Raw genomic sequence first — 19,781 nt, 5'->3', positions numbered from 1 at the left:
GTGCTTTTGCGCCCTCTCCTCTTCAAAAGACAGAGGCAAAAAGAAAGGACACAGCGTTTCTTTTCTCTCTACTCAGAGAAGTATCTCGGTATACCGAGTACACACCAGTGTTTTATAGTTATTTAACAGCCTTCCAGGGGAACAATTCCCACTAACCCAAGCACTGGGATCCAACGTCTCGGTAGCCACTGCCCCGGCTATGGCATTTCTGGCAGCCCGCAGGCCAGCCCGGGCAGCCCTGCCCTGCTCCCGCGCCCTCTGCCCCGACAGCGGTGCGGGGACACGGGGACACCCGCACACACAAAACCAGCTCTGCATCCCCTGCCCGAGAGACCAACGCTGCCCCGCAGTTACCGGCTCTGATCGCTGCTGCTCCTCTCCAGGCTTTCTGCGGATCGGCGGCAGCGTCTGTCCCGGCCAAGCGACCTCCCGGCAGCGAGTCCCGCCCGGCCCCTCCCTCGGCGCCGCGGGACCGGAGCGGGCAGCCGGGCACTGCGAGGGCTGGCCGGGGGCCGGACCCGCAACAACAGCGGCTGCCAGAAGACGAGCCGGGACGTTCTGCGAGAGCCCAAGGTCTGGCCGTGCCGCGGCAGGAGCCGGCGGGCAGCCAGCAGCAGCCCGCCCCAAAGAAGCGCAGTTCGCGATTACTTAAGGGTGACTCAACCGGAGCCTTCCTCGAGCGCCTTATCGCTCGCTGCCCGGTCCGCGACAGCCCGGCCCCGGTTCCGTGCCTCTCCCGCCCCTCGCTGCCGCCCCACGAGCCCCCGGCGGGCGCCCCTCACCTGGGGCGGGAGGCGGCTCCGGCGGTGCGGGCGCTGCGCTGCCCCGGGCGCTGCGCTGCGGCTCCGGCCACACCCTCGGGCCGCTCGGGCTGAGCCGCACCGGCCCCCCGCAGGCCCTGACCGCCCGGTGCCCTTTTCCATAGATTTAACAACTTGGCCTCCGTAATTACGTCTCTCAAATTAGCACTACAGCAAAAATTAACAGTTCGCGAAACCCACCCGGTTCACGGACCATTCGGAGCCTATTACGTACTTTACACACCATTTACTTGCGTTGGTAGGCGCCCCCCTCATCCAACCAAGCCGTGAAGCTATTTGTGCAACAGGTTGTTGGGATAAAACTCCTCTTCTACAACAAAGGGTCAAATAGCTGTACAGAATCGGGAGCTACTGCCAGAACAGATGGTCACCTATCCTAATTTTGTAAAGAATACCTTCAAAACAATGAGATAATTATAGATGCAAACTTCATTTTCAACTAATTATCTCAAGCACCTTCAGCTGTATCATTGCCTCAGCCACAGGGCTTTTGCTTTAGTACAAATCAAGGCACAGTCACTTGACTTCTAAAGCACTGTCTCGATTAGTGTAACAGACTATTTGTCTCTTTCCTATTGGCTCAGTCCTTCCGGCTGCATGGCCAACATTTCTATGGTTTTACCGCAGTTGTTCCAGTCTTTCAATTTCAATTTCCAGTGTATCAGAATTAATAAGATTTCATTTTTCAAACCTATTCACTGTTATCCTGTTTGCATTAGCTTTCCAGAAGCAAATGTTTTTCTGCCTAACCAAATATTTAATTGATTTTGACATTAAACATTTGATCCCTACTGGTTGTATGGTGGTTCTGTTTTGGTAGATCTTCTTCATGCACTATATTAATTTCCTTCTAGTGTTCAATCCTTTCATTCTCTTTCTCCATTTTTACCAGGACTAGCTTTAATAAATTGCTTCTGATGTATCTACTTCAGAGCCTGACTACATAATGTTGCTGAAGTTGTGGTCCTAAGATATCTAAATGATAAATGCAATTAAAAATCAGATTATTTATGTTCCAAGACCTCTGCATACTACCAAGCCAATAATCAAAAATTACAACAGATTTAATTTTTTTTAAATGAAGCAGTTCAAACCAGAAAAAACAGTGGACCTTCATCTGAAGTGTAGCTAGTTTAAGAGTTTAAGAAACATTTAGCTGATCAAGACAAGATTCTTTAGCCATCGCATAAGTTCTGAAGTAGATATTGGGAGATGAAAATTCTTGGGATAGTCTAGGAATTTTCATAGATATGAGTAGAATGTTGGCATAAGAAAGCTCAAATAAAATGAAGTTTAGTGTAAAATAAGAGAAAGGAAAATAAAGGCAGAGAGTAGTGCTCCAATATTCAGTAAGGAACAGAGACAGAAGATTAGAAAATTAAATTTATCGAGTACACTAAGGTAAAGGAAGCTCAGTAGCATTTCTGACTGGGGTTGCCCTTTCCATAGCAACACCAGTTCCTTAAGGCAGGGATGAGCATTATCGGTGTCGGTGTTGCCACAGACCTTTTACAACTTCCAAAGCAGAAAAGTTGAGGTAAATGTAAAACACAACAGCTTTCAAAAAGATCCATTTACTGGTGCTGGAACATAAGTCACTACTTGTGGCATGCTGCTGGCAGACAGACTTCTATATTTTTCTCTCCACAAATTACAAAATATTATAGCATCCTAGTGACACTGAGCAGAGCCTTGAAGTTAACATCTAAATTCTAATTTCACATAAAACAAGGCTTAACTGCACACCAAAACCTCACTCTGTTCTTTTGTCAATTGTTTTTCCCCAAATGGAAAATCTGGAACCAAAGAACACTAGACTGTGATCTCATGTTGGACACCAAAATGCCTCACCATATATCCAGTGCAAGAAAAAGGGCATTAAGGTGAGAATACGGAAAGAAGAGTTGAGATACATGGATTCCACATTCAGTTCTAGCATTCTGACCCACCTACTTCCTGTATGACATATACTAACATTTTTGTAACACACATCACAGGGAACATTTCACAGGGAAAACTGTGTAGTACTCTCAGCTTATCAAATGGAAGATGCTACAGAAGTGAAAACTATTATTTTCCTCACTGAATAAAGGAAAATGTCTTGCTTCTCTACCTAAACCACATGTTCCACAGTTCAGGTGAAAGACATTTCAAACCACGCCAAAACCTCTGATCTGTTAGCACATAACATGGTCTCTACTGCCTGATTCTAATCACTCAGGAAATTTTTAGGCACTGTAGTTACATAGGAAGTAGTGTCATGCTTGTCATTTTTTATGACTAAGAAAAGGGGCAGTAACTTCCTTAGGAGCATGACTACGTGCTAAGTAATGGAATTGTAGCTGGGCAGCCCTGCCTAAACTGTGATTACTTTTACTTGCATGAGTCAATATATTATTTTCCTAAAGTTTTATTTTGTCTTCAGGTGAAATTGAAAATTGGTCTTTGTCTTCACGTTTAACAATTTACACAACCCATCCTTGCACATACTCGATGCAAAGTTCTCAAAGAGAATTTGCCTACAGGATGCAAGAAGGAAAAATTCAGAGGACTGCCAGCTCCACTGGTTGTGAGTTACTCCAGCTTAAACTAGATTAGATTCTTCATTGCAAAGCTTTAGTTGATTTCATACTTTCTGTCTACTTTGGAAATGAGTTCACTGAGCTGTGGGATGAAGTCTGGAAGCATCAATGTCCCGAAAGGGGCACATCTCTGTCAAGGCCTCTCCATCAGCATTCCATTTTAACCTGCCATACCCCTGAGCCATCTGTTTATCTATATGGCATCATGCTGTCTGTGCATCACCTTGCCACAGACAGTAGGAGCATTGTCCTCGGTGACACCAACCTGAAGGAGGCTGAGAAAGCAGCATGTGCTGGCCATTGCTGGCCACACATCACATATTGCTGGGGCCCTCCATGGCCACCCTTGGCTTCTGCTTTCTGAAGGAGGGGAGTATGTATAGGTGCATCTTTTCACCTACAAAGGCACCTAAAAAAGCGGCTAACTGAACAGATAAGTGAGGAGGAACACAACTGGGACACAGATCCCAAGACCTGTACTGCTATAGCTTGCATGCTTTGATTATGCCAAGAGTTGGCATAAGAGTACTTGCCAGTTCTTGAGACCATTTTCAAATGTGCTTGGCTTACAGAAACAATGGAAACAATGGGACACAAGAAGTGGATTCTTTGGAAAATTTCAATTTGTCCTTAAATGTCAGAATTCCAGTCTTCCTCAAATAGCCAGGAGAAAATGCATTTACTCCAAAAGTACTGTTCTGCAGCTGCAGTGATAAAATGCAGAAGTAGCTACACATGATGAGGACATGGCATGTGGGGATTGCTCACACAGCAGTTCATGTAGATTCCCTGATAAACAAAAGTCAAAGCAAGTTGCTACTATAGACTTGTCTTAGAATAAAAAGGATCCAAATAAACAAAATGCTACACTCAATCCTCGACTCCCCACAGGTGGCACATAGAAAAAGTCATGACCATAGCTGTTGGCTAGGAAATTAAGTTTATTTGCTGGTAATTTTCAAATTAGTCAAAGATATCAGGGAAAATTAAAATGACAATATGAATTGGAAAATGCTCCACACTTGGAATCTGACAATATTCATTTTGAAAACTATGAGCTATGGCAATTGTGCTTTCTAATGTCCTCCCTGGCTGCCAACTGAAACTGGCAAGTTTAGTCAGCACCTATCCAGATGTCCATAATAAAACTACCAACATGATCTCTTGCTATTTGATCTCTCTTAGGTCTGGAGACACAAGGTCCTTCAGAAACTCCCAAAGAGTGACCTGTTAGGAGTTGGTGTTCAGAAACCTTGCAATCCCCAGCCTCAGAAAAGCTTGCAGGCAGATACATGTCATAGCTGATCATTCTGCAAACAATGTTGTAGTGCAGCAAGAGAGTTTGACAGACATTGTCAGATATAATACAAGAAAACTATCATCTTGAACAAAAAATAATTAGTAATTTAAAAAATTATTAAAAATAAACCACATAGATTCTGTGGCAATAATATGTTGTGTTCCTTTCCCCTTCTTTCAATTTGGTATTGAAAATCATGTGAAACAACTTGTGCTGGCATTGATTAGACAGACCTGTTTCAAAAGTTCAAAATACACTGGTAAAATGGCACTAAATCCAGTTTTATTGACTAGTTTTGGTAAATGACACCTTAAACTGGAAAGCAGCTGGACAAGGTCTTATGGGTCCCTTTTACCAGAGGGTCTGTTTTCCTCTCTTTTAGCTTTCTTCTCTTTGCTTTTAGCAGTAGTAGAACTGTTACTGGGGATCTAAGACTTCTTGCAAGTTTGTTTCTCCATGTTTCTGTAAAAAGTCTCAGATACAGGCGAATTACCAGCTCTCTTTGCCCGTGACAGATGTTGTTCATTTCAAACGTAACTGATGTAGAGGCAAGGATAAACAGAGGGCCAGAAAGCACCAGTAAGCAAATTTGGAACTTTCAGTAGATGAAATGGTACTGTCAGAGGTGTTTGTTAACAACTCTATAACAGCATTTACATTGCTGACTTTCTCAAACAGAGAAAGCAAAAAACTCCAAATCCTTGTGTCTCTCAGCAGGAACAAAACAGACCACACAGGTAGCAATGCCACCTCTATCATGCAGATCAAACTGTTCAAAGCAGCTTCCTCTCCCTCTGTTGGCAAAGTTGCCAGCATGCTTTAGCATGAGGTTGGAATCTGACGGGTTGACACTACATAGCACTGCCACAAAGCACTCTGGCTGCATTTGTAATGTTTCAAAGAGCAGAAGCACCAGAATGTGTAGCTTCAATTACGGTCAAGAGTCAACAGTACAGCAGCGTTTAAGTTTTCTGGTACAGATCAAAAATATCAGAGCCCCATTATTCAAATCACTGCTCCAAATCACTTCTGCTGGGCTGAAGTGGTGTAACAATTTTGAATATTTATTTTCCTACTGATTAGCTAACACCACTCAAAAATCAGTTGTCCTACTCACTTCCCTATCACTGACTGCCATAAAGATGGCATAAAAGCATCAAGCCAGTGAACTTTGTATTGTGTACTCTGCCTAATTCAACAGATATGTGATCATGTGCACATGTTTCATCCAGCTCTAATGTGTTGCTGGGCATTATGTCAATGCAAAGATCTTGGTATTAATTACTGTGGAAACACAGCCCAAGTAGCTAGAGATAGACAGGATGAATCCAAATCGAATCCAAATGTACTGAGACACATCCTGTTCAAAGTATCTTGAGAATCAAGATATTTTAGAAAACAGAATGTTTTCACAAATACTCCCAAAATTTAATGTCACTTTTAACCCTGTGCAAATGCTTACTTATTAAAGTGACTTATCACTTGCAGCACTCTCTGGAAACTGTTGAACCAGCACCAAATACAGTGCTGTTGTTTGGAGCTCAAAATAACAGCAAACAGAGAGGATAGCCTTTGCTCTGATCCTAAGTACATTAGTAGGACATTAGGATTTATTTACTATAATTGAAAATTTTAGAAGTTTTCTCTAATGTCTGACTGCAGCAAAGTTCAGTGCTGGAAAACAAGCATTTCAGTGTAACTGATTAGGCATTTTGCTTCTAGACACAGCACTTGTCAAAGGCAGACACGAAACAAAACCGTGTCATAACAGGCTGGAGACCAGATAACAACCATTAGTCCCTACTGTGAAAACAAACCAGCCTGCACTCATGTATGACTGACTGACCTGATCTGTTTTCAACCTTCCCAGAAATCCTTAATACAATAGGAAACGCAATTGAGGATGTAAATATCCTCGTGTAAACAGAACTTGGAGATTAACGCGTCTGTATTTTTTTCAAGCACGTAATTCAATTATACATTTAATTATCATTAGCCAAAACCCAACAGTGAATAGACATTGCTCAAGATAAATGCCCATAAAAATATGAACCAGCACTAATTTTACTAGAATTTAGCTTACAGAGTTCTAGCAATTAACTGCCAAAAGAAAAAAAACAAAACCAAAATGGCATCATGCTGTCACCTTGCAAAATCTGTGTCTGCAGGGGAAAAAAAAAAAAATACACACACCATTTGAAAAGGAAAATTTTTGACTCAAATTCATATTCACTGAAGTTATCAGCAATACATCAAGATTTTATGTAGGCTTAACATATCTGAAGCTGAACAATCATGAGTTGGAACATTCTGGTGAGTTGAAAGAAATGTTGCATAACTATCTACAAATCAATTTACCATGTCAATGACAGTTTGAAAAGTGTAGTTTCCCCCGGAAAACAGAGCTACATTGACAACTGTAATACATTTCACACTTCAGTACCTGAAAAGATTACGAAACACAATCCCAATGCACACAAAATACATCCAGTTTCACTGCAATCATCAACTAATTCCTAATCTGTTCACAGTAGCAGTTACAAAAACATCATATTTACATCCATATTTTAAGACAGTCAAATCTATGACCTGTAGAAGTTGTGTAATTGTTAAATCAATATTGAACTTGTTGGAAAACATTGAGGAAATAAAGTGACCTACTTGCACACAATCAGTTCTAGTTCCTTCTGAAAACTTCAGAAACTAAACACATTTTATGAATAATCAATTTCTACACATAGTCCAAAAGTCTTATCTTGACCAAGAGAACGTAGCAGAAGGCCTGTTAGCCAAGAAACTAAGTGCTTCACATTAAATTTGCAAAAGCCTTTGGCAGTGATCTGAAGAATTATTGGACAGAACGCATAATACTTGTATCTCGTTATCTTGTGAACAATTCTCAAAATACCTAGTACAAGTCATAGCTGAATAACTTCTCATTATACCCTTCCACTCAGACTAGAATGTCTTACAGGGCTTGTTCCAACTCTCATGAATGGGAGTTGAATTTTGATACTGAGCTCATAAAAACAACAAATGATGCAGTGATCAAATCTCAATTCACAGTCCCTAATGGAAAAGAAAGGTCAGAACTGTGCAAGTACTCATCCTCTCCTCAGTAGGGATGAGGTGGGATGTACACAAATTAGATTGGTTTAGACCTTCTGATATGATCTTTGCAAATGAGGAAGATATTTGTAACACAGACTTCTGTCAATTATGCTATGTTACCATTACTGTGTTTTGTTAAGATGAAGACTGTGAGAGCAATAGAAACCGAAATAAAAGTGAAGTCTTTTCTAAATGACAACTTTTATAAAAAATACAGGGTATATTATTTTGTAAATCCATGCCAAAATATGAATATTTGATTTTTCTTAAATTAATGTTTAACAATTCCTCTTATTGCCTATGTAAAGTCTTCCAGTGATCTGCATTCAGAGCAGTATTCCAGGCTGAATCAGGGTATTTGTTTATCATCCTTGGGGACAGAGAAGCTTGGGTTGCCTTAGCTCATTCCTTAGTCTTTAGGAGACAACACGGAAATCTTACCTCTCTTTTGCTTTACCTCCTGAAGCAGCAGGATATTGGAAATGAGGTGTGTTCGGTGGCCTTGATTTTCAATTCCCAGTTTTCTAAGATCAACTTCCGTAAGATGGAATAAGTCCTATGGCAAGCAGAAAATATACTATTAGTGCAGGAGAATTCAAGTGCCTTTCAGATATGTTTGCTGTTTCTGGTACCATAAGTTACCTAACAGCAAATGTAAGTATATTTATATTTTATATTAAGGCCTCTGGTCATGATAAAGTACATCATCGTAGGAATGAGGTGTTTTTCTTCTAAAACATTAATTCCTTGTCTCTCAGTTTTTTCTCCAAACAGCTCTGGTCAGCTTACCTGGAGAGTTCCTAAAAACTATGACTTCTTCGAGTAAAAATAAATCCCCAAAAGTGCTAGTATTCCAATTGCAAAAATTAATGAAGGAAGATAAATCTCAGCATGAACTGATAGGAATAATGATTTTAGAAAGGAAGGTTTTGTGTAATGGAGAGGATATTCACTGTAATAATAGACAACATAAGTTGTGATATTGTTTTGAAGAAAAATTTCCATATAATGCATTTGAGTAATCAAAGCTGAACTGTTCTCTTTAATCCACTTTCTCTCCAAAAACTAATTTTTTACTTTCAAAATAAGCTGCTGAATAACTCCAGACATTATTTATAAGGCAGTACAGAATTTCAATTTGATGTTGATTTATAAGTGGGTACAAAACTTCTTCGATGATAAAAACTTTGAGAGCAAATAGAAAATACATCAAAATACATTTCTTTGTATTTTTACTGTTCTGTATTTTCACTGTAAATAAGATAAAGAGAGGTACATAGAATGTACACTATTTTGTTACTAGCAAGTCATGTTACTGAAAGTGGCTTTTTCTAATGGAGATTCAGACCCCCAAAACACAAAATGAGATTGATTCACTGTGTAAATAAGACAATTGACACAGAATTTTTAGTGTGAACCACTATTTCTGAAACTGTAATTTAAAAGTCTTGCTTTCAAACTAAAACCACTTTAAAAGCCTGACATTATTTGCTTTAGACTGAGTAGTGCTCAAATTATTAAAAGCCTCAATTTCTTAGGTCACTAGCTAATACTGTTTTAAAAGAAAAGAAGTTCTCACTGTTGGTGACCTTCAGTCATGCCTGAGAATGTAATATTCTTTCTCAAATGATAACTCATATGTAACGAATAACATAAAAGTAGAGAGTTGCATAATTCTTACTTCTAATTTATTCCTTTCTAAGTTTGCCCAAATGCAAAAGCTGGTAGTAATGTTGAATTCATATGTCAGTACAAATTATTTTTCAGCTTTGGCAACAGTGACAGAGGGTCCCACTGCTTTTCTCAAAGACCCAGCATCTCCCAAATCCCAAAATCATCCTCCAAGAAAGACAACAAAGGACTACAAATGCAACATGCCTGCTCTTCAGAATTCAGCAAAACGTTTGTAAGAAGGAACACAACTAAGATTGTTGATAACTCCAGTACTGAACAGCAGATGCTTAGGGTAATACAATAGAAACTTTTAGAGGCTCATTTTGGTTGGATTTTTTTAGCAGCTTTAAAGATCTTACTTAACATTTTCTCAAGAATTTTACTGATAAAGTGAAAAGACAATTCTCACCTCTATACCATCGTACTGTTCAAAGAGTGTGCAATATTCTGCAAGACCAAGCTGGGCCAGCCAGTTAGAAATGGGTAGATACTTCATTATCTATTTCTTCCCAATGCCTATAACTCTGAAAAACAAAACCAAATTACAAATAGCATTTCTTAGGAATGTTAAACTGAACTCAGAAAGCACTTCATAAATACAGGTTCCACTATTATGGCCCTTTTTTAGTTGCATGGTAAGAGGTAGTTTTCTGTGCATTAAGATGTTTACCTTTAATTCACTGTTTCATTGTAATCCTCATAGAAGCAGGGAATGTTGAATACTACATTTTGTTTCGCTCTTGCAGCTGAATTAATCTTTTAGAAGATGAATCAACAGAGTCACTTGATACTGCAGTATCAATTAAAATATACCCAGCCTTTGTATTCAAAGAATGTTTCTCAATACTTGTTCAGTGATAATGTCATTCTTCTTACATGGGTGACACATGAAGAAGGGCATTATATGAAGAGGAATAGCAAAAGGAGTAGTGTTTTCTGTAAGAATATGAAGGGTGTGAATGAAACTGCATTCTCTGTAAGATGGTAAAGCAACAAAGAATTTTACCGTTTGTTCTCATTTTGTCATTTGAATTTATCTGTAAATTAAAATATTTTTCATTCCTTTTTTCCCCAGCTGCTACGATGAAATAAAAGACAGACATATGATGGACATCAGAAGATAAAAGACATAAAATACTCTCCTGCTATCACTGCGCCACTTCAGTTATGCAAGATCTGCACAGACAAATACTTAAGCTTCCAAGAATTGTTGCATTTCTGGAGACATGTCTATGTGCAAGTTTCAGCATAGCCTAAATCAATTCAAGGATGCCCATTTCTACATCTGTAACATGTGGTCTGAACATTTTTTGTCTGAACACTGATGCCAGAAGCAGGAAACGCTCATGTTCAGACACCTAGTGCATTGTATTGTATATTTTTGTTATGTTATTTTATTTTTAGTTGAAGATCTTTCTCTCATCTATACTTGAGAAGAAGTAGTTGCTCATTAGCTCTAGATAAACTGACTGTAATTATGACTTTTCAGCTACAAACCACACGTTCTAATACATCTGCCTACTCTGAACACACAAGAAGCTGCCCCAAAGGCTGACATGTTGTGGTCAGCAAAGAGTCAGTGTTGCTTTCTGTGAGATGGGGAAAGCCATTCAGCATTTTCATAATTCATGGAACACTAGAAAATGATGTCTTTTTGTATGTGGTTTTTTGTTTGTTTGGTTTTGTTTTTTTTTATTTTTAAATAAAAATTGCAAATGTAAAAATACTGTTCTGCAGAAAGGTAGGCCATGGTAGCAGCATTATTTGTGTCAGCGGACAATACGTTCCTAGAAATGTTTTAAAAGCATTTCAGTTAGAACAGTAACAGTTAGTAATATACAAAACGTTTTGGACCAGACAATGTTTTGTAAGTCTCTGTGAATTTTGCCTCAGTACTCAACCTTGGAAAAAAGTCAAAATGGTTGCACTTCAGAGACACATACACAGTTACACTGTGGAAGCTGTAATTCTGGAATTTGTCACTTCATAGTCTGTTAAAGAACAAACCTGCTAATTTGCAAGTCACATTGTGAAATCTGTCTATTATCCATTGGAATAATATTTGCTTTATTGCAGATTTTTCATTATTGTGAAAATATTGCAGACTATGGGTAATGACTATACATGTAAAGAACTGTGGCATTCCAGTAACCAAGAGTATTTTGTGGAGTAACATTGACCAGAAAATCTACACATTTGACACACCACAAAAGAATTTCCTTGAGGAATGTGAAAGCCACAGAGAACATTCTTATGTGAGGTGAGGACAAGCTCAGCCACTGACATCTTTCATTTATGGCTTGCTTTAAACAGGTACTTTCAGATTGCAAGATCATCAGCATGAAGGGCACATGATTCTCAGAAAGATAAAAGGAAAACAACAGCTAGTTGGCTAAAACATAAGTAAAACCATGGACAAATACCTCTTTTCTGGTTCACACATTTTATAGTAAGAGATTTCAAATTTATTGTCATAAAGGACCTTGTTTTCAAAACCATTTAACAACTTCAGTAAGAAAATACTTTTTAAGACTACATATTTTATATTTAATTGTGAATACTTAAGATTCCATATTAGTGCATAACAATTTAAAAATCTACAGTAATTGCTAGAAGTCATCACACTTATCATCCCAGAACAAAGAAAAAATTTGCTCTAAGCATGAAAGGAATCCTAGAATTTCCACAGAGCAGCTTTCTCTTTAACAATACAGTGATAAACAGTGGCTATCTAATCTTACCTGGCCAGCTGCATTTGCTGTTATTAATTTATACCAAAAAACCCACTCCAAACCAACAAATAAATGCAAACCAAAATACCAATACCCCTGTTGCCCAAATCTCCATACAAAACAAAATTCATACTCTTGTATGACAAGATACTGAGAAATACAAGATGCATTGCTTTCAAATATACTGCAATTACACCTTTAAATGGGATTATTTTGGCATTATTATGGCACACTTTTACATGCCATTAAGTCTTTGTTAACACCTTGGTAGACTTATCCTTTTTGTTTTAAAGAAAAATTTGTTCCTACAGCTGGAGGAGAAAAAAATTCCATTTCTCTCACAAGGCAAATAATTGCCTTTCTGGTCTTTTTGATCATGGTAGTTTTGGTGAATAAACTCAAATAACTTTTATTTAGCCAATACTACACTGTTCATTGGATGCAGGGTACAGCCTCGAGGTCTGGACTCAATATATATTCATAGCCTTATCAAGGTTAAGAGTAAAATGGAATTGCAAAACAAATTCTAAAACCCACTAAATATATCATTATGAGATGTGGTTGTAGGCAGAGGGAGTTTCCTATTATTCTACTTTTATTTATTTTTATCTCTGAAAATGGGATTAACTTTTCCTTAAGGCAGGTAATGACAACATTTTTTAAGATATAAAATACGATTATGAACACACTGGCAAAATGTGTGGCTGTGTGGCAGTTTTTGGGTACATATTTTTTCTCGACTAAGAAATTAATATCCCTCCTTTCCAGGGAAAGGAAGGGAAGAAAACTAAAAATGACAGCATGTATTGTAGAGAAATACAAGATCTCTGTTCTATTTACCTATTCTAAAAATTGCCAGTTCCTGTACATCTAAGGACCTGCAAAAACAGATCATATGTTTTGTCACGTCACCAGATTTTTGGGATAGAACCTCTAAGGCTACATGACTTGCTTCTATTTATCAATTAGACTTCTGTTATTACTTAACAAGCTCAAGAGTGAAGTTATTCTGGACTCCTTACATGGAAGGTCTTGCAGATCTATCCACATAATTTATACCATTTCAGCGGTTTTCACATAAAAAGAAAATTTAAACCCACCTAGGTTTGTATCATTCTATTTCTGAACACCACCTGTTCAGAGGTTTTTATGAAATCAAATTATTGCTAAAAGGTTATGAAATGAGCAATAATGGGAGATTCCTAGTAGAGCTCTGTGATCTGCTGAGCTGAACTTTTGCTTTCAGAGTGCTTTCCTGCATTCTCTCTCACAGCTGCAGTCATGCATACTGGGGCACACGTGATGCAAATGCACAGAGAAAGGAGTTTTTATGTAGCTTTTAAATCCAGTTGTTCACACTACAATGCTTTACCAGACTGATAAGTCATTGGTTCTTTCCTCTATCACAGTATCCCGGAGCCATTCAAAGATGCTGCTACTGATGTTGCCTTGTTATACTGTAAACACAAGGTAAGTAACACGCAGTATCAGATCCTTACTTCAGCTAGGATTTTGTCAAATTAGCATCACAATTTTTAAAAAGTGTGTATGACAAAGGTGCCATGATTGAGTAACTCCAAATCACAGTGTGATTACAGTAAGTATTCCAGGCACAGTAATTCATGCTCCTTTTTCAGCCTCCCTTTGGGATTCAGGCTATGACAAGGATCAAGCCACATATCATGGTATAATCCTGTCCCCAACAAAATTACTCATGTGAGTCAGCAGAGCCAGCAATTTCATCTCATCTGGAAAGTAATTTCCTTTATTGTGCCTTTTCTATTTCAGCAAAATTGACTTGGATTGTATTTTCAAATTAAAACTATTCTCCTGCTGTGACAAAATATTTTATTAGTATAAATTGATTTATTGGACACTTGCCCAAGTAAGTTTGCTTAAGGGTTTTAATCAATTGAACTTGGCAAGCTTTCCTAACTTGAATGAAAGGCCCATCAGTTTTGTTTTCAGATAGATTCTGATGTCCTTCCACTTCAGATGTACCTTTATCTTTTTCTGTCATTAATGAAATCAACAAACCCTCTAAATTACAGCCTCAATAAATCTGACCTTTCCATGCAACATCATGCACACCTCAGGTCCTGTGTTGTGGCACTGAGTAATAACACTGAGCAAAGGTCTCTCCCCTATGCTGATCACAACTATTTGTGCTTAACTTAATTAAGCAATTCATTCAGGAATGTTGTATTGTAACGCATGTTCAAGTGGTAGGAAATTCCTGTCATTTCTGTGCCAGTTTCTGAATGCTGTAGAATGAAAAATTTTAAAAAATTAAAAATTGGAAGTAGTCATGAAGCTTGTGGTGTCACATCTCAGAGATCTTACCACCATAATACAAAAAAAGACCTCTTCTTTTGCAGACCAGGTCATAATTCCATTTCTCCTCTCTCTTCTTTAAACAATTTGCCAAGTGCAAGACATGCTGTAAGTAGTACAGCTAATTTTTGAAAATACACAGATTTACAATTTAAGACAGTAAACCTGTGTATTTTGGAAAAATCTCAAAAGATAGCTGTTTTATAAAAGGAATACTAAAGGCAGAGCGAGAAAGCCAGAAGGTGTCAGTCAATGACCCCAAAACTTGCTTCACCTCCTCAGAGGTGTTAAAATTTTATTGAGAAAAGTAACTTTTCTTCTCTGAGATTTGTTTCTACAGTAATGATAATTTGCCATCATTTCCATGACACTTGTTCTAGCCTGCTGCCTTAAATAAATTTTGCAGTTAAGAATTGGACAAGGCTCTCCTAACCTAATAGAGCTATAGGCTGGTAATACACTTACTGAAGTCTGTTATAAAGCCAAGTCTATATTTTCTGCCAACAAAAAGAGAAGGGCACCTACAAGATGGGGCGAGAGACAAAAGCAGCAGAAATAAATACCTGAGAAGCAATCCACCAGCAGAATCAGTGTGTCAGACACTGATCAAACAAATACAGGTGCTGTGCAATGGTCAGTCCAAAGAAAGCGCTTATTGGGCCAAGACTGTGGCTAAAGGAGTTGGAAACTAGGACTAAAAATTCCTTCCTCCCTGTTTTCACAGGAACAGAGCTTGGTACATTGCACATAAACTGGATGACATCACAAGTAAATGATCTTCATTCTTTTTTTCAGATAGGAACAATATGCAAAACCTTGATGTTTTGGTTAACTCTGCATGAAAAGCAATTATAGGAGACAATTACTCATTGTGTAATTAGTACAATCATATTCCAACTCTAGACTTATATGAAAAGACATCTTACAAGCGAATAACTACCTAAGTAAGAAAGTTTCATAGATGGGAATGTGACCTATGTAGAAACTTTATCTACAGGGCATCAAGGGTGAAGAGGGAAAAAGAAAGCATAAGAACATAATGTAAAAAAAGGCTTATGTTCTTACAGTGATGAGGGTGTGACAAAATGAAGCAACAAAATAAAATTATCAAAATAGTACCTCTGATAAATCCCTGTTATAACATGTAGAAAATACACAAGAAAATAATGAAAAAAGATGTGAGAGAGACTTGACCTGGTAGAGAAACAAAAGTGAAAATTTGAGACATTAAGCATCCAGTTAAATCCTGCTACAGGTTATGGACTCCTCTGCCATCCAGAACAGAGTCTGCATGCAAACATAACATATCCTGGACTGCAAAATCAAGCAACTGAGGCACATACTTCCTTACTTTGGCCAACTGTGTTCTGGGAACAACTCCAGTAAAAAGATTGGTAATTCTCTAGGGAATGGCAGCACTCTGTCACTGTAGCTTTTTGATTCAGTGCAAAACTCAGGGCCCTTGAACGGGAGAAATGATAAAGCTGCATGGAAAATGTCAGTTCTAGTTTGCAATACCCAAGAGGTTTAAGTTCTGAGTGGTTTTTTCTTTTTTTTTTTTTTTTCTCTCTAGAACAATCTGAAAGTCTTTTAAGCAGGCCAAGTTGATGTATTCTTAAACAGTCCCTTTCGCTCTTAATGACAGGACAGGCTTGATTAAGGTCTCTATCTCTTTATCCCATGGGAGTCTATGCAGAAGCTATATCACTGAAATTGATCAACCCACACATTTTACTAGAAGCATATTTCATGATTTGTTGAAAAGAGAGGAGTACAGGAAAACAGTAACAAAAACAAGGCAAAACTGTGTACCACCAAATATACCACTATCTTGCAACACTTCATTCGCAAACAGATCAAAACAAACACTTAAATTCAAGCAGTGGCTCTATTACATTGAATTTAAAATGCAAATGAAAGAATGTCGCACCAAAACTTCTAACCCATCACATTTTAAAATCATAATCAGTATTTACAACGTAAGTTTTAAACAAAAAAAGATAAACAAAAAAAGATATTTTAAAAAATCCCAAGACTGTGTACATATAAGATTAAACTTTTACTCTTCTTTCCTTTCTTGGAATTTCTTGGCATTTCATTTCAAGCTTTTCCCCTAACTGTGACTATTAAAACATAATTTAAAACTCTGAAATTCTCAAAGTTCTATGGAAAACTTGAAATTTAAAATTAATTGCAATCTTTCAGAAATACATTTAATTTTTGCCATAATGTGAATGAAAAACATAAGTTTGCTTGTAGGACACCACAAGCTGCAAGCTTCTTTTCATATTTATATTGCCACCAATTAGCAGGTTGTGTACTACAAGCTAGGTAGACATAGGTGAACTTTATAGATTGTTTATAGTTACATTGTGAACTATCACATTTTTATCAAATTAGTTAAATTAAAGCACAAGTCTGATAATCTCATAGGGTAAGGATATGATGACAACTCCTCCTAGTGGAAGCACATCTGACGCAACAAAATTCAGATTTCCTAGGTACCATGCTAGGTTTTTGCCGGTACTAGCTAGCTCTGCACTTTTTCTATCCTTTACTGAATTAAACTAGTCTCATCCAACTTTTCAGTACAATAGAAAAACATCTATGGGCTTTTAAGGAAGGTGAAAATCATTTCACTTTAAAGCTTGCTGTTATACTGGTATAACGCGGTTTCTACACATAGCTGAGAATCAGATTTCAAATTAATTTAAAGCAATCTTTTACTGCAGGACTATGTGTCACCACCATCTCTTAAAACTGTGGGGGAGACTGATGTGATGTAAAGTAACTTACATTTATCATGAACAATGAAGCTCTGCTGATTTACTGCTGCTGGGAGTGCAGCTCGCCGTGGCTCCTTTTTGTTTCCTCTTTCACTCATACTTTGTTTCCACTGTGCCAGGAATGATTTCCATGTGAATGAGTTCCCTACACTTATCTGAATAGACTACTCTGTTCACCCAATTCCATCTCCAAGGCTCAGACTGTCACAGACATTACACATGCTGTTCAGCCAGAACCTAGAGGAGTGGTTTTACCAGAATAGCTCAGAGCAGACAGAGCTATTAGGAACATGCAGTATCACGTAATATGCTGAACAGCTATCAGTACTCCAATTCCTTTATTTTAGTCCCTGATTTGCTTAATGTTTCCTTGTTCAAATTGTTTTAAGTTCAATGTATTTTTGGTGAAATTTTGAGAAATTGTTGTGAAGGATGCAAGGATATTGGATTCTTTGAAAAAAAACCTATTAGCATAAATATTGTTGGCAGTCTAGGCATTGAAGGGATACTTCTAACATGGATTTTTATGTCAATCCAACATTTAGCAAATCTGTTGCAGACTACAGAGAAACAAATACAAAACATTACTCAACTTGTATATGCTGTTCTGGCCAGTGTTTGTGTAAAGATAAATAGTCTACAAAGAACCAGTCAGGAGTTAAATACATACTGACTCAGCAACTCAGCAACCACACAGCAGGTTTTCATGCCAGACATCTAACAAAAACTGCCACAGACATCAAGCTATTTTATCTTTATGTTAGACTTCAAATCAGGTATTTTTAGTTGGTGGGATGTCAATATTATCACCAGTAGCTTACAAGAAACCACTAACAGTGGTTCATCATTCTTTATGTATGGCTTATGGAAGGCATAGACTAAACACCCTTCATTTATTTTCTTTGCATACAAGAGTGTAACTTTCTCCATTTCATAACATCAACATAGTCTTAATTATTAAGCCAATGTTCTAAAAAAGAAGCAGCAGTTTTTCACACAATCTTATTCAATTGGGAACATCATGTCACCCATGTCCTGGGTAGCAAAAGGATAAATGAGTTTAAAAGATGGTCTATGCAGATAAAACAACAAATAAAAAACTATTTTTAAAAAGATAGACACAATCAAGATCTCTGAAAATTCTTACAGGATTAATTACTAACAGTTGTGTTAGTAAATATCCCTCTATACTTATGTTCTTACAACACTTTTATAAGCAAAAGTTTGTCCTAGGAAGAGACTTTTGGTCCAATTCATGCAAATATTCTTGCATTGCACACAGAATGCAGATGTGGCACACAGCTGCTCCACTAGTACAAATTAGTTCAAAGAATTTTTAAAGTGTCACTTTGCTCTTGCAAATTTTAACAATACTTGGCCCAGAGTATGGGCAGAATCCTAACTCTATCTCTACAGCCAGATTAGTCATTGTACATTCTCTCCTGCCATGGGTTTAAAGTTAAAATGAATCTATTGTGCACGTTTTTGATTCCCAGAAATGGCAGATGTTTGTACTTAATGCAGGTGATATGACAGCAATCAGGTGATCAAGTGTTAATGAAGCCAGCATGTTACCAGAAAAGACTACTACAAATCTCCAAATATATTCAGTACAAGCAACTTCGCAGATCTTTCGAAGGTTACAGGTATTTTAAGAGTATTTATGTGATCAGATTCAAATCAATAAATAGAACTAAGATAATCAAACACTTAAACAGAAAAGGTTGGTCACTACTGTCTAGTAAATCTTTCCCCTTCCTGTGTGTTTGTGTGGTCTTTTGGAGCTAGATGGGAGTTCGTCCTACCTGCACAAGCAGTGTTAGTTCAGTGCTGAAATTGAGCCAGTATTCACTGTTGAAAAGACTCCACAGCTGCTTCTCAGCTTGAACAGCCAGAGCCTATAATGCACCCAACAGTAACAGACTGTAAATGCATATGCCATATAATCAGAAATCTGATTAAAGCTAGCATGCTAAGGTCTCTGTGGGGATAAGGGATTAAGAAAAAAGCAGTTTACATCTGTGATTCTATGCTAAAATTTTACTGTGGACTGATCCAATTTCTAGTTCTGCTCCTTTTAATTCCTCAGCCATATCAACCCAGAAGTTCCTCACCTCCATTGCACCAAATCTACTGTTTGTGTGGTCAGATGCTAAGCTGGATACATGAAATGGTCCTATTTTACTGAAAACACAAAATTGTGCCCCTGCACAGTGTATGTTTGTTTTTTTTTTAAATGTGCAGATCCAGGACCACGGCCTGTCTCAAGTTCTATAACTACTAGTTATTGCAATGGGTTTCTGAAATGTTTATCATTTAATACACTCCTCTTCTGCTCTTCAGAATAGGAAGGAAATAGTAAGACTGCCATATTTTTTAATAAGGCTGCTCAGAGTCACAGAACCTCTGAAAAAAATCCACAATTTTGTTTTTAATATTCT

At 37.8% G+C, this 19,781-nt stretch overlaps 1 protein-coding gene across 10 annotated transcripts in view; it reads right to left on the bottom strand.

The window, feature by feature from the left end:
- BCAR3 (BCAR3 adaptor protein, NSP family member) overlaps nt 1–19,781 on the bottom strand; it is a 94,531-nt gene that overhangs the window by 58,343 nt on the left and 16,407 nt on the right. For 4 of the 10 annotated variants that reach the window (XM_064428231.1, XM_064428233.1, XM_064428234.1 and 1 more), the window contains 2 exons: nt 9,898–10,012; nt 8,256–8,370 (listed from right to left, as the gene is read on the bottom strand). In XM_064428231.1, coding sequence (XP_064284301.1) covers nt 8,256–8,370; nt 9,898–9,984 — 202 coding nt within the window. In that variant the 5' untranslated portion in view covers nt 9,985–10,012. Of the gene's footprint in view, nt 1–354; nt 648–782; nt 895–1,044; nt 1,177–8,255; nt 8,371–9,897; nt 10,013–15,117; nt 15,137–19,145; nt 19,239–19,781 lie in introns of those variants that run through there. The other 6 variants (XM_064428230.1, XM_064428232.1, XM_064428235.1 and 3 more) reach the window with 5 other exon arrangements.

This window comes from Passer domesticus, chromosome 7 (assembly GCF_036417665.1).
Source record: "Passer domesticus isolate bPasDom1 chromosome 7, bPasDom1.hap1, whole genome shotgun sequence".
Lineage (NCBI taxonomy): Eukaryota > Metazoa > Chordata > Aves > Passeriformes > Passeridae > Passer > Passer domesticus.
Note: the sequence above shows the minus strand (reverse complement) of the source record. Positions and strands in the feature narration are given on the sequence as shown.